The sequence below is a fragment of the Ceratosolen solmsi genome, unplaced genomic scaffold (assembly GCF_000503995.2).
Source record: "Ceratosolen solmsi marchali unplaced genomic scaffold, CerSol_1.0 scaffold6, whole genome shotgun sequence".
Classification (NCBI taxonomy): Eukaryota; Metazoa; Arthropoda; class Insecta; order Hymenoptera; family Agaonidae; genus Ceratosolen; species Ceratosolen solmsi.
Genome location: NW_011948414.1, coordinates 17,318,165 through 17,332,404, shown reverse-complemented (window position 1 = coordinate 17,332,404; position 14,240 = coordinate 17,318,165). Strand labels below are relative to the sequence as shown.

The 14,240-nt window shown below is 36.9% G+C and overlaps 1 protein-coding gene across 1 annotated transcript in view; it reads left to right on the top strand.

Moving 5' to 3' along the window:
• Window positions 1-691: 691 nt before the first annotated feature.
• LOC105368515 (uncharacterized) overlaps window positions 692-14,240 on the top strand; it is a 213,967-nt gene continuing 200,418 nt past the window's right edge. The window contains exon 1 of the mRNA XM_011507528.1: window positions 692-1,100. Within this exon, the coding sequence (XP_011505830.1) occupies window positions 692-1,100 (409 nt within the window). The remainder of the gene's footprint in view (window positions 1,101-14,240) is intronic.

The following is a 14,240-nucleotide window of genomic DNA, read 5'->3' as shown; positions in this document are numbered from 1 at the left end:
AGAAAATTTACGTATTTATCTCGAGCGTCGCGCGCCTTTTTTCCGCCAACCTCATAAATAATTGTACATTTGTAAATCAACCAGCACGTTCAACATATACACGTTCTAATGCTACGTATCACATATATCAATACCAATTTCATTTCTCTTCTCTTCAAAAAGAATTTATATTATTAGAGCCGCGGTAGCGTCAGTTCAAGTATCTAAAGCTCGTTATTATATAAGATGGGAATGGCCGAAAGGAACGAGGTAAGATTATAATCAGCCATTATATCGCCACTGCCCGTCTCGCACTTTTCAAGAGAAAACGCCTTCATTTACAATAGTAAATGCGACATCTACGCGCGTTTTACGAGATGCGATAGATGTTTAGCGGCGTTAGGTAACGATGAGCGTTTCAACTGAAAGCGAAATTGGCCTAGTAGCTGTAACAAGAATTTTAGCAATAATTGATTCATCGGTCTCGCAATACGTACGACGTAGCCTAACGCGGGTATTTAGTTGAAAAAATGAAAAAATTAAGCGTGAAATGGAGGTATTTGAATAACAAACGAAGGCCCAGAGCCATTGATCCGGAGGCATTTAGCGGCTCGCGGATCGGACAAAAGCCGCCCGCTACTGAAACTCGCGAGCGCATAAGATTGTGACCCCGCCGCAGGAAGAAAAGAAAAAGGCGAACAATGCCGGAAAAATGTGTGAAACGGGTGAAACGGGTGAAACGGGTGAAACGGGTGAAACGGGTGAAACGGGTGAAACGGGTGAAACGGGTGAAACGGGTGAAACGGGTGAAACGGGTGAAACGGGTGAAACGGGTGAAACGGGTGAAACGGGTGAAACGGGTGAAACGGGTGAAACGGGTGAAACGGGTGAAACGGGTGAAACGGGTGAAACGGGTGAAACGGGTGAAACGGGTGAAACGGGTGAAACGGGTGAAACGGGTGAAACGGGTGAAACGGGTGAAACGGGTGAAACGGGTGAAACGGGTGAAACGGGTGAAACGGGTGAAACGGGTGAAACGGGTGAAACGGGTGAAACGGGTGAAACGGGTGAAACGGGTGAAACGGGTGAAACGGGTGAAACGGGTGAAACGGGTGAAACGGGTGAAACGGGGGGGGGGGGGGGGGGGGGGGGGGGGGGGGGGCGGCGGTTGCGCTACGGCAGCAGGGACGCGATGCCGTAGTGGTGAGTATGGTCTTGGTGAGGGGAAGTGGAAGTGGAAGGGGAGGGGGATTGGCGACGGGGTTGGGGAGGGGGTTGGTGACGGTGTCGGTATAGAAAAGCCGAGTTCGCGGGACGGCGGGCCGCGCTAAAGGCGTCCGCTCGGAGAAGTTCGCAATGCCATTAAGCCGCGGGGGCATTATATTCCCGGCGCTGCTCATTGTATTCAGATACGCGCGGATCGCATGGATATAATACATACGTGCGCAATATGAGCCTTAGTTACCATGCATAGGTCCCCGCTTGCGCCGCGCTACACCCACGACGCCGCTCTTACGTCGGCCGTGCGGTGCACGCGTGTGCGGGGCGAGGCTCGCTACTTTCGCGATTCCAATGACGCGGCTTGTGCTCGTATCTTCATTTGCAAACTCATTTACCACTTCATTATTATGGCGGCCCGGCGCGCTCCCACTCTTCGCGAATAGCGGAACGCTTGAAGACGAAGAAAGGCCGTTGATATGGTAAGCGAGGGGCCGGAGCCAGGCATTTTCGCCGTAATGCCATTTATGAGATACGATTTATGCCCTCGTAACGCTTTACCAGCCTAAGACTCTCCGATTAACATTATTCACTTCCGAAATTTATGCCTTTTTGCCTTTATTTTTTTTTTTTTTTTTTTTTTTTTCTTTTTTTTTTTTTTTTTTTTTTTTTTTTTCCATTAGCTCGATGCGCTTCCGGTATGCATGGCCGAGAGGGGACGATGGATGCTCACATTCGGACTTGCATCCCCATTTAACGTTAATGCTACTCGGATTTTCTAATAATCACAGTCATCGTGATTGTTCGTACCCATGCATATACTACATTTTATGTCTGCTCTATGCTAATTATTCATCTTTTATGCATCAATTTTATGCTTGCACAGAGCATGGTATTTTCCGATAGTAATTGATTTTCTTATGTATAATTCGAATACATTGATATTAGAAAATATTCTTTTTTTTTGCTTTTTTTTTTTTTAATAATACTACAATGTTATATTTGTATAATGATAATGCCGCTCTTATTTGGCATTTGTATTTGATTGACGTAAGAATAAAAGATTGTGAAAAACTATCGATGTCGGTCGATTTCTTTAGTAAATTTGGTCATTTGGCGGCAATTAATTATACGTTGAATTTTGTTATAAAACGAAACTATCGAATGTCATTCACTCGTAAATAATATACCGAAAATTATTGTTTTCAAAGGTGAGTAAGGATTAATATTATTGTTGTTGTTGTTGTTGTTGTTGTTGTTGTTGTTGTTGTTATTATTATTATTATTCATTAATTATTATTTATTATTACTATTATTATTATTATTATTATTATTATTATTATTATTATTATTATTTTTGTTGTTGTTGTTCAACGCCAATTTACTTATACAGGCCGATCCAAATTATTAAAGGGATGCCTCTTTAAATTCACTATGAATAAAACAAATCATCGAATACGTTCTACAATTGGTTCATATTAAATTTAATGCTATAAAATGTTCGTGACACATTATTAATCAATCAATAAGCGTTAATATTTGATACATTAAATGCATTGATCAATGGACATTGAATTTACCCGTGAGATTATCATAAATAATGAAAATTATATTCCTAAATCATTAAGGATTTTATTTATTTTCAAATTAATTAATCAATATACGCTAAAATAATTAATGTACATGCTATGTTTATAATGAAATATGAAAAAACAAACTCTATTATTAAAGCGTTACGTGAATCACGCATATTGAGCTTAAGTATATTTTGTCGAATTATTTGCTATTTTGGGAATCTCACACAGCCACACCCACACCTTGTCGCACGTACGTAGGGAGGGCGCGGGGTGAGACAGAGAGATCGAGAGAGAGATCGAGAGAGAGAGAGAGAGAGAGAGAGAGAGAGAGAGAGAGGCGCGCGCGCGCGCGCGTTCCCGCGCAGTCATAGGCATTGGGCCAACTGTCGATTCTCGCCCTAAAAGAGAATATCTTCTATCCCGATGAATAAAAGCCAATGAAAAAACCTCGTTTGCCACCACATCGAGACTCCCTCTTCCCTATTGTATGTAGCTGGTATGCAGATTGCAGATGCGTTGTATAAAGAGGCGGATTTTTTTGCTTATATTGCGCGCCATCGAGGGAAGATCAATATTTGCATGAGGCGTGGGGCGGGCGACGGCTTAGGCGATCGAGAAACCGTGACGAAACGGTGGGAAGATACTTCAGTCCTGGATGATTGCCCTCCATTATTACGTGGAGGGGGAGGGGGCGCGAAAAAACGTGGCAGCGTCGACGCCCTTTTGTCGGACGTACTTTTTTCGGCCTTTCATTGTGGATTTGCATTGACGAGTATCGTTGATTTATTTTCCCCTAACATAAGAGCTTTTTTCATTTTTTTTTTTTTTTTTTTTTTTTTTTTTTTTTTATGAACTATTTTCCTTGCATTTGCAAGATGTACTTACAAATATAAATTACGATTTTCTAAATTGTGTTTAATGACATCGTTGAATTAAAATCGTGGAAATTTTGAAGTTACATCATTCAAACATCGTTAACATCAGGATAACTCATCCAAATCCTATATTTTCATTTACACTGTTGTCAAAATAATATTTTTAAATAAACGTTCTAGTTCTCTCATAATCTCTGGTTCATGGTAAATTTCATGTACATCAGTTATTTCGCTTATTTTTAAATTTATAGTCTCAACTATAATATACAATAGGGTCTCATTTTTATTAATATATTAATAAAGTTTCATCCATTTTCATCATATACATATATATATATATATATATATATATATATATATATATGATTACGATTAAAATATTTTACTTATAATATTTGAAAGCAATATGAAAAGTATTTCTTTTTAAAACAAAGAAATTATATTTGCATTTATAATATTGATTATAGATTAAAAAAAAAAAAAAAACATCGTTTATATACAAGTTAATAATTCGTAATACATCGTTCGCTTTTTAATAATTTCACAAGGCTTTATAAATGATGATACGCAACTATAAGCGTAAAATAGAATTTTTATTAAAAAATATGTCCTAATTGATGATCCCGTTATATTATAATACTGAATTTTTCATATGCGAATCTATTTTAAACAGTTAAAATTACGCTTTGGATACTGTGTAAATAATTAATGAGAGCATAGGTAGAATAGCATTTAGTTATTATAGTTATAATTAAAAGATCATATTATTGTTGGTAAATTTATTTAAGAGCACATATGTAACTGTATTTTGCTCTTATAATTTGTTATATTTTATTTTATGCGACTTGTTATTAATTTAAAAAAATTCTGGCACAGTGCAGTTATTTACTCTCCACCCCCGCCCATCAGCATTGAAAGTTCATTAATAACTTGAAACAGTTAAAAAATTGTAGTATACATTTATTATGGTGAAGAAAAAGGATAACGAAGAGAGGTAAATGAGCAAAGAATCCGTCACGAAGCCCTGAAAAATGTTGGGACTTTGATGTATATTTGCCGATGAAATTTCGCGAATGTCGCGCATGCGAGAAAGGAGTTTACGCACGACATAAGAGCCAAGGCGTCTACTTGTCTATTTCGTAGTCCACTGCCGTTGGTGCGAGCGAGTGATGGTGGGGTGAGATGTATGGGGGAGGGAAGAGGGAGGGAGAAGAGGGAGATTCTTCTTTTGCCTCGCTAATGTGAAAACTCGCATTAAGTGGCTGAACTAGCTCGATGGGCTTTGATGTGTGCCGCTCTCACAGCTACTTGGGCAACGCTTAACGGCGCACGCGCACACGAGTGCTTGCACTCGAACACACGCGTAAATGCTCGCGTAAGCAAGTCGACTCGCACGCATGTATATGCAACAGCGCAGGGGTAAGGGGCAAGCAAATGAGCGAGAGAGCGAAAGAGGAGAGAAGTTCCCTCTCGGGCCTTCTAAACTACTCACTAATGTATATGTATGTGTGCGTGTGCGCGCGTGTTTGTATAGATGTACGTATACGTGGGCATATATACGCGCATACACGTGCGAATGAATGTCGGTGCACTCGAGTCTTCGCAATGCCATTTACCATTTCTTCCACGAACGTCGTTACCATGACGAGCAAGAAACATCGAGCGCACGTTGCGCAGCTCCCAGCTCCCAGCTTCTCCTCCTCCCACCCTGCCCCTCCCCTTCTCCTTCCCCTCCTATCCCGTCGTCCCATCCACCCAACCACCTTACCTCGTCTCACTCTTCATCAATGCCCGACAGTGTATGTAGAGGTGCGCTGCTTCGACAACGCCCCATCGTTTAATTAACCTGCGGCTACTGATAATGAGCGCGTCCTTCTTTCTTGTGTCGAGCCGCTCGCAACGTTTTCCGCGTCAGCAAACAAAGACAGAGAGAGAGAGAGAGAGAGAGAGAGAGAAAGGAAAGGAGGTAGATGCAAGAAGAGAGGCTGATGGGCCGCTTCGCGATCTCGGCCCCATCGATCTTGCGCTTTCCAACTGTCGCAGTATCGTCGGTGCGTGGCTTCTCCTGCGTTTATAAAAAAGAATACGTTGCTATCGAGGCAGTCTGCATTTTTAAGGACGCGATGCTGTTCCTCACCATTGGAAATTCAATTCTCGAGTTTTTGCGCTTTCCCTCCGCGGCGTTGTCTCGAGCGAGTGCCAGTTGCTCGGAGGAATACGTGGCTTAAAGAAAAGGCAAATATGGCTTACAATTCCACATAATTATTGTGTACACTTTATACACTAAACTACTCGTACACGTAATGTTATATATGTATTTCGTAAATTATTATTATTTAACAAAAGCTTTTTCTATCGATAAGATCGCCCAGCTTTCCGTCGGAAATCCTGTTTACATTATTTACATTACAACTTCTCTGTGTTGGACAAAAAATGCTACCGAGAGCATTGAACTGTCCGTATACGGAGAAAATATATTCTTCGTATAAAGTATTTAAGGATCGAAAATTACAGAATTATGAAAAGAATCGAACGTATCAATTTACATTGGAAGTATTATTATCATAAAAAAATTCCTGTAAATCCTTTTTGTTTTTCTTTGCTGCTTCTTTTCATTTCTTAGCTATCATAATAATTCAACATAATAGTGCGCACGCATTCACAGTCGCACGATGTAAGAAATAAATGGAAATTGTCTTGTAAAATTTAGGATAGAAACAGATCGGACCACAAGTGTATTGTCAATTAGATCAATCACAGTCATCTACATTGCCACGCTATTAAGAAGGTTTTTTTTTTTTCTCGGACAATAATAGATTAATGGCAAAGACGTTGCGATATTCTTTTACAATGTCATGAATCATAAATTTTAGCTAAAAACGTTCTTACTACTTCGACCACGTACGTTTCCATCCAACATAAATATTAAAAATTACCATACGTTACAATTAAATGAAGCAAGGAGGCAGCGCAAGCACAGTCAGAGCTTGAGTGCCAACGTTAACTCAGAGAGTAGGAGGAAGAGGAGAAGGACGATTAATCATCCTTATTAATGAGGCGAAAGAAAAAGCGAAAAAAGGGAGGAAAAGTCAACAATGGCAATCCGAGCAATTCCAGCATTCAAATGACTTCCGGCATAGCTCCGGATGCGCTTTGCTCGCGAAATTTACAATACGGAGATTTTATATAGAGAGTGATAATAATAAAGGAGGAAGAAAACTAGCGATCGTTGGCTACGCATAGGCGAGAAAATTCGAAGCAAGCGAGAATGAATCCTTCCGGTCGTAATTCGCCGATTTAGAAACAGTGCCGTTATAACATGACTCCGGACATCTCGAATTGGGAGGCACGTGTTCCGCGATGTCGTCGCGACCTTCGCCGCGCTCTTTTAGCGAATCAATTACGCCAGTCCCGAAGAATGTACGCGAGTACAAATGTGAGCCGAGACGATAAGGCGTTCACGAGTAAAGATGTTTGCGAAAAGATGCGTTAAGCTAACCGCATTCGCGCTCGCTATCCCTAACGAAATGAGGTAAACATTTTACCAGGGAGATCCGCTGAGTCGACAGTGGCTAATAATCCTACCTCAAATTACGGCCTTTAGATCCTGTGACACTTATTAATTCCAACAGCGGCAACACCGGCCAATTCCTTCAAATCCTGGCATCCAATCCTTTAAATCGGAGCATTTTTCTTACCTCGACCGAACATCTGACGCATTGGCTTCCCTTACCATAACCTTATTTCTTCAACAACTTCTATTCCTATGGCATACTTTTATTTTCCTCTGGCATCATGGTTTTTAAGTGCAATACTTTAATACGATTTTATGTTAAACAATATTGCACATATCTCGTATAAAATGGTCAATCGATTCAATTTCTACTCTATCAATTGAATTACTTGCTATCTCAATGTACAATAAGCAAAATACATTCGGCTATTCATTCGTTTATCGGAGAATATATTTATTTATTTATTTATTTATTTATTTATTTATTTTTTTTGTTTTTGTTTTTTTTTTTGTTTTTTTGCAGAATTATCGCGTCCTCCGTAGGATATTTATATTTCAACGACACAATCTTCTGAAAAAAAAACAATCTATGGCTTCTATATAGCAAATATTGCACCTGGGATTGAGTTAATAATTTATTAATTCTTCAAATTATGCTTAATTCATTTAAGCTATTTTATCAGTGGCTTACACTTATCATTAAATAGAATAAAAATTCAAGTTTACTAAATAGATGCAACTGCTATCCCTGTTGAAGCTTAAATGGAAATGCTTGCTAATATGTTTATAAACAAAGATATTTATAAATTTATTGACTATACTTTGACAAGAACTTGTTAACTAAACGTATTTATTTAAAAAAAAAAAAAAAATTTTCTCTTACAGATTTCTGAGGGAATTCTGATCGAGTGCGTGCGCAATTGCGCACACTCGCGTGTGCCTACGTATTCACAACAATGAAATAATATACACGCTTAAACACCTACGCGAACGCTATACCATTTATAAAAATATGCGTGATAAACGCGCAGAAGCAAATAATCCTTAGTACTGTCGAGGGTCGCGCGGGAAATCGGCCAATTACCTTAATGCAGCTAAATATTCCGACCAATGAAAATGGCACTAACATTTTTAATCAAGTTACTACTTCGATATCTCCATGGCCAAATAGAGCTAGTATTTGCAAAATGAATAATCTCACTTTTTAGCAAGAATATTATAAGTTTATTGTGTACTTATGGCATTCCATCCTGATTGCTTTTTACGCGTCTTTTTACGTATATTTTTATAATTTTCTTATCTTTGACTTCCTGGATAAATGCAATCGGCCCATTTTCATATAAACGCATGTACCCATATAACAGCTTATAAACGTACGGTGGCTACATCAATATTCCATCTGCTTATCATAAAATATCATGAAATAAGTAATAAACTTGTCAAATTTCGAGTAAGAATAGAAAAAAAAAAAAAAAAAAAAAAAAAAAAAAAAAAAAAAAAAAAAAAAGAAATTGTTAACAATTTTTTCTATCAATATAATAACATTCCCGCTTAAAATGATCTAATAACAAAAATTATATCTATATTGTAGTAATGCATTTATTATCTTATAATATTAATAAAACCGTGTATGAATTGAAATATATCGAGTACGAAATATTCTGCAATAAAGATGCATATTTTACAACTTGTATAGAGTTACGCTGTACGATGGAAAAAATATTCAATTATTTCTTGGCAACTGAATTTTTTTCACATTCATACTTCAGACAAGCATTTTAATCCAAAAATAAAATCTCAACTCCAAATTATATAATTTGCATTTCACACGTTCAATGATGTGAATCTAAGATATTATACACGAAGTATGGAATAAATGTTGAAAATCTTGAATTTTCAAATACTGCACAAATTGAATGTGCATTAATAATTAAAGAAATAATAGGCTTTTTCGAAATTTCATCAATCTCACGGATTGAATATTTATTACATCATGTAAAGGCTATGGATACATTAAAACGTAAGAATACTATTGTAATAAGGCATACATTTCACTAATAATCAAACGAGAAAAGCTTCTAAATCAAGGCTTCGTAAATTTATGTCTCTTCTCTGAAACGAAGAACAGGAATTCCGTTCTTAATGCATGTCGTTTCCAAGTATCATATAATGACGGATTAATTCATGGATGCCTTAGTGCGATTTAAAAGAATGGCTTACATTATAACATTGTGCACATGGAAACGCCGCGTCGCTTCTGTTTCGGAGTACTTTGTGGCATGTTCCAGTGTGCATTTTTCTTGATTGAAATTATTACGTAAGCTGAGCGATTATGCGGATGCAACGCGCCGCAAGATGGATCTAAATGGCAAACGTGGCGCCACACTCGAGAGAAAGCATTATACGCGGCTCTCTCGGGTACGACGAAGACGCACATAATCATGCTAAAAGGGAGGGAGATGAGATAGATGAGACGTATAGTTGAATGTACGACGAAATGCGACGAATGAAACGGCAAAATAAATGATTGGACAGAAGTCTATCAACGATTGGCACTACCATTGAATAATAAATAATGTGAGCGACATAAGTATTGCAATGCTTATGCCAATGATAATTGAACGATTCTCGTATTATAATAATTAATCATGCCATCATTGCTCACGGGATGACCGAAAATGAAGAACTTAGGCAAACTTAAGGTTAAAATAGATGAATGCCAAGCCACAAGCACACTTTAAAGCGAGTGTAAGCATTAAGTTAGCAATTACTGCATTTCATTGGGATAAAATTTAATTTCCCAATCAGCGGCAAAGCACAAGACAATGCTCATCGATAATGAATAACCAGCGCTCGATAATCAGGTGCCAACAAACGACACCGACACTTCTCAAGGAAGGATAATTATTTGCGAGCAAAGTTATATAAAAGAATTTCATGCTAATCGAGAGCCTGTAAGAAGGAGCGTAAATTGAACGCAGTCGCGGAGGAAAGGGAAGATGGAAAGAAAGGAAAAAAGAAGGGAGATCATACGATCATGCGGCGCCTTAACGATGTCATCCCGAATCTGTATATGTCCAAGACCGTCCTTGATCCGCGGCAATTACCACAAAAGAAACCGCTTATTTTATAATCACACGCTGCAGCCGCTTATAGTATTCCCTCATGCGTAATGACAAGCAGCGTGTCCAAGAAAATTACCAAGTCGTCACTCCCGCCGACGTTAGAGCCTCTCCAATACACATGCGCGCGATTCCTAGTCATATTATATCATAGGCACATAGTAGCAGTAACCTCGGCTCGGAATACGAGAATATTCCGTTTGTTCTACTTAAATATCTTAAACAAGCGCTTTTAACCTTTAAGGGAACACGAGGCCATAATTATACTATATACTATATATATATATATATATATATATATATATATATATACGAATACAAATTCCCTTGTGCGTAATTCCGCGCTCTTTCCGTTCTTAGACGTGTGCCTCGATATAACATTGAGCATGTGAGAAATTGTCCTCTATACCATTGCCTACATAATAATCTTTCTGTTTACATTTACAGTTAGATGCTTCCAAGTCAATGCGATGACTGACAAACGCGAAACATGTAATTAGGGTGCTGATACACATGAGTTTAGGGAAAAAGATTCCTTTCGGAGATTTTCCTTTACCGTACTAAAGCGACACGACGAAGCACTTAAAACATATTTTCTCACAGCTGATAATAGAAAACGTAGCTTTTGTTACGTGATAATGCTCGAAGAGTAGTGACATTAAAGGCAACTTCACGAAACAAATCACTGCTCGTTTAATTTTCTTTATTAATATTACACGTTCGCAGTAAGCAATGTTTACCGAGCATAGTTTTATATTACTGTTATTATCATCAATCGTTCATAATAATAATAATAATAATAATAATAATAATAATAATAATAATAATAATAATAATAACAATAATAATAATAACAACAACAACAACAACAACAACAACAACAACAACAACAACAACAACAACAACAACAACAACAACAACAATAATAATAATAATAATAATAATAATAAAACTGCATTTGAATTATTCGTGCAAAAATATTTATTATTCAGTAACTTTGCTATTGAAATTATCTCTTCAACAATTTTATAAATTTGTAAAATAAAATTAGCCATTAATAATAATTATATTGAAAAATGTGCCATTCTACTTAATACACAATAATAAAGGATTACAATTTACTGCTAAGGATATTTAACATAATTATAGAAAATTATTATGACAATTTGAAAGTAACAATTAAAATTATTTACTTTGATTGTATATATTCACGAGTTTTTCAATCTTAATCTCAAAGGGCTAATTACAAAGATCGAATATCATTTAAAACAAGCTTAATCAATAATCTTTAATACTAATGTTTACTTCATAATTTATATTATGAAAAGAAAAGAAAAATTATTTCTGACATCTGTCATCAAAATATTTAAATAATGATTTATTTATCTTTTTCTTTTTAACATTTCATCAAGCACGTTCACTATACTATAGATGAGAATACAAATGTACTTATAATGAATGAATAAATAACTATTTTAACGAACCTTTTAATGAAAAGGAATAATTAAAAATAATACTTACAACCATAATTGCGTATTAAGGGAAAAATAAGAAAATAAATATAGAACTTTCTATGACGGTGATCAACATTCGATACTTGTACCAGAGGCATTTTATTTGAATATCCGTTAAAGTAGTTAAAGTTTTTCCAATAAGCTTTACCGTTATTTCACTAGATGTGCAAGTTGACTTTGTACAAGAGCCTCATAAAACACGATAAAAGGCAAAATTCACTTTTGTCCACTGAAATTGTAAAGAAGTAAACTTTACAACTTCGTTTTAAAGTATTCATCTCAGTTGTGAGATGCATGAAACCTTTTTTCCTCGTTAAATTTTTGAACTTGCAAAAAGTCGGAGAGCCGGTGTACTTGATGCCAAATCCGGAGGCCGCGTGTCCACGTCAGTCGTAAACAGTAATAAAGCGCGCCCTTCCCCCCCCCCCTTCCCCCCTCCCCCGTCCCAAATCGCCCGTCCCACCCCACCCCCACCCTCACCCAAGGCCACGGATTTGGTCAGTTATTGCGATGCACCCTGAGCGGTACGACAGTACTGTAACATAGCAATAAAGTAATGAGCGAGGGTATACTGCGCGACTACCTGGTTTGAGAAAAACTTTGCGCCCCCTCCCTTTCGTCGCTAACCTGTAAATCTCGTAAATAGTAAAACGCTCCAGATCCCAGATCCCGTCCTAGGCTGGATGGACGAATTTTTAGGTAACTGGAAGAACGGAGCTGATTCGTAGACGCTTACCGTTTTGTTTACCTTTAAAATTACGGTACATAGTCTTATTGTAGAGAAAAAGAAAGAAAGAAAAAATAAATGGAAATAAAAGTAAAATCACTTATGAAAAGCTGTAAAACGAAAAATTTACAAAGATACAATAAATTTGCTAGCGGAAGTGAAAATTCCGTTTCTCTTTGTTTCCTTCCCCTCGATCTTTATTGCAGTTTTTTTTTTCTTGGTTTTTTTTTTCAATAAAATTACGAACGAGTTGCATTCGTGATAACTCAGTTTTTCTGTTAAACTACGAATAATAATAAAGAAAAGAAAAAATAGAGGAGAGAGCAGCTGGCTCGCAGAGTATCTATAAAAAGTCCTCACAACAAAAGGAAATGATTTTTTGTTTTGTTAGAAATCCTATAATTTCGCACATAATGGGACTTCGCTCCTTCCCCCCCCCCTTCCCCAACCCGTCGCCCTCTCACTTTCGCTACACTCCTCTGTTCTGCTCTATTCTGCTCTATTCTGCTCTATACTGCAATTTGCACTTTTAGATCTTTAAAAAACAAGAACGCGTACACGCACGGCAAATCTATGGGGGAAGCATCTCGAATAATATGCAGAGGAAAAATAGCGAAAAATACTCAAGATTCGAGGTGTCGCGTTGTAACGGTATTGAAACAACCTTGAGTGCTCTATACCATGCGGTACTCATAAAACCAGTCAATGTTTCTGTTTGAGTTTCTTTCATTGTTCGAGCCATCACCAAGAAATCCAAATAAAGAAAGCGTCTTTTACCCTGCTTTTCTCTTTTTCTCCCTCTTGGTCTTTTTCTCGTTTCTCTTTATTTTGTTCTTTCCCTCTCTCTCTCTCTCTCTCTCTCTCTCTCTCTCTCTCTCTCTCTCTCTCACACCTCTTTTCTTTTCTCTACCTCTCTCTACCTCTCTCTACCTCTCTCTACCTCTCTGCCCTCTTCACACTCTCTTTCTTTTTCTCGAAGTCTATTCACAAATGTTTAAGCCTGGAATGAGAACATTTATAAAATGCCACTCTATGTAGGTCAGAAACTTACGGTTTTTAAATTTTGACATATTTCGCAAAATAAGGTCGTTTTTAACGAGCTTTATTTTTTAATGAAAACTGTTCTGCTATGTAATTAAAAAGTCATAATACATTTCTCTAATAAGTTTTATTGGTAATTTTATTTAAACTCCAAAATACACTAATGGGTTCTCTTATTATTTCTAAGAATTTCATTCTTAATTTTAATTGGAAATAATCGGTTGTCATTTGGAAGGCAAAAAACCTTTGTAAATATTTTATTCGGACCGAATGACCTTTTTGCATGGCATTTTTTTATTTATTTATTTTTTTTTTATTGAAGTATAAAATTCATTCTGAAATTAAGTGTGTAAACATAAACTATAAACCTCATGCTCTGAGTCACTTAGTAATTGTACACTTCAAATACACATTGAAGAATATTTGAAAATTGTTTGCACACAGAGACTTCCATTTCTCTATAAAATGCCAAAGACATTAATTAATCTTTACATTTATCCTATCTTGCATTGTAAGATTACCAAACATCTATTTAGAATAAAATCGATATGTCAAGTTAAAAACTCGACAATCATCGAATATATATTTTAGATCTTAAATAAGTGTATACTATTTCGTTATAAATGATTCGGCAATTTTGAGCATTCGATTAACAATAAAATTGCTTTAATAT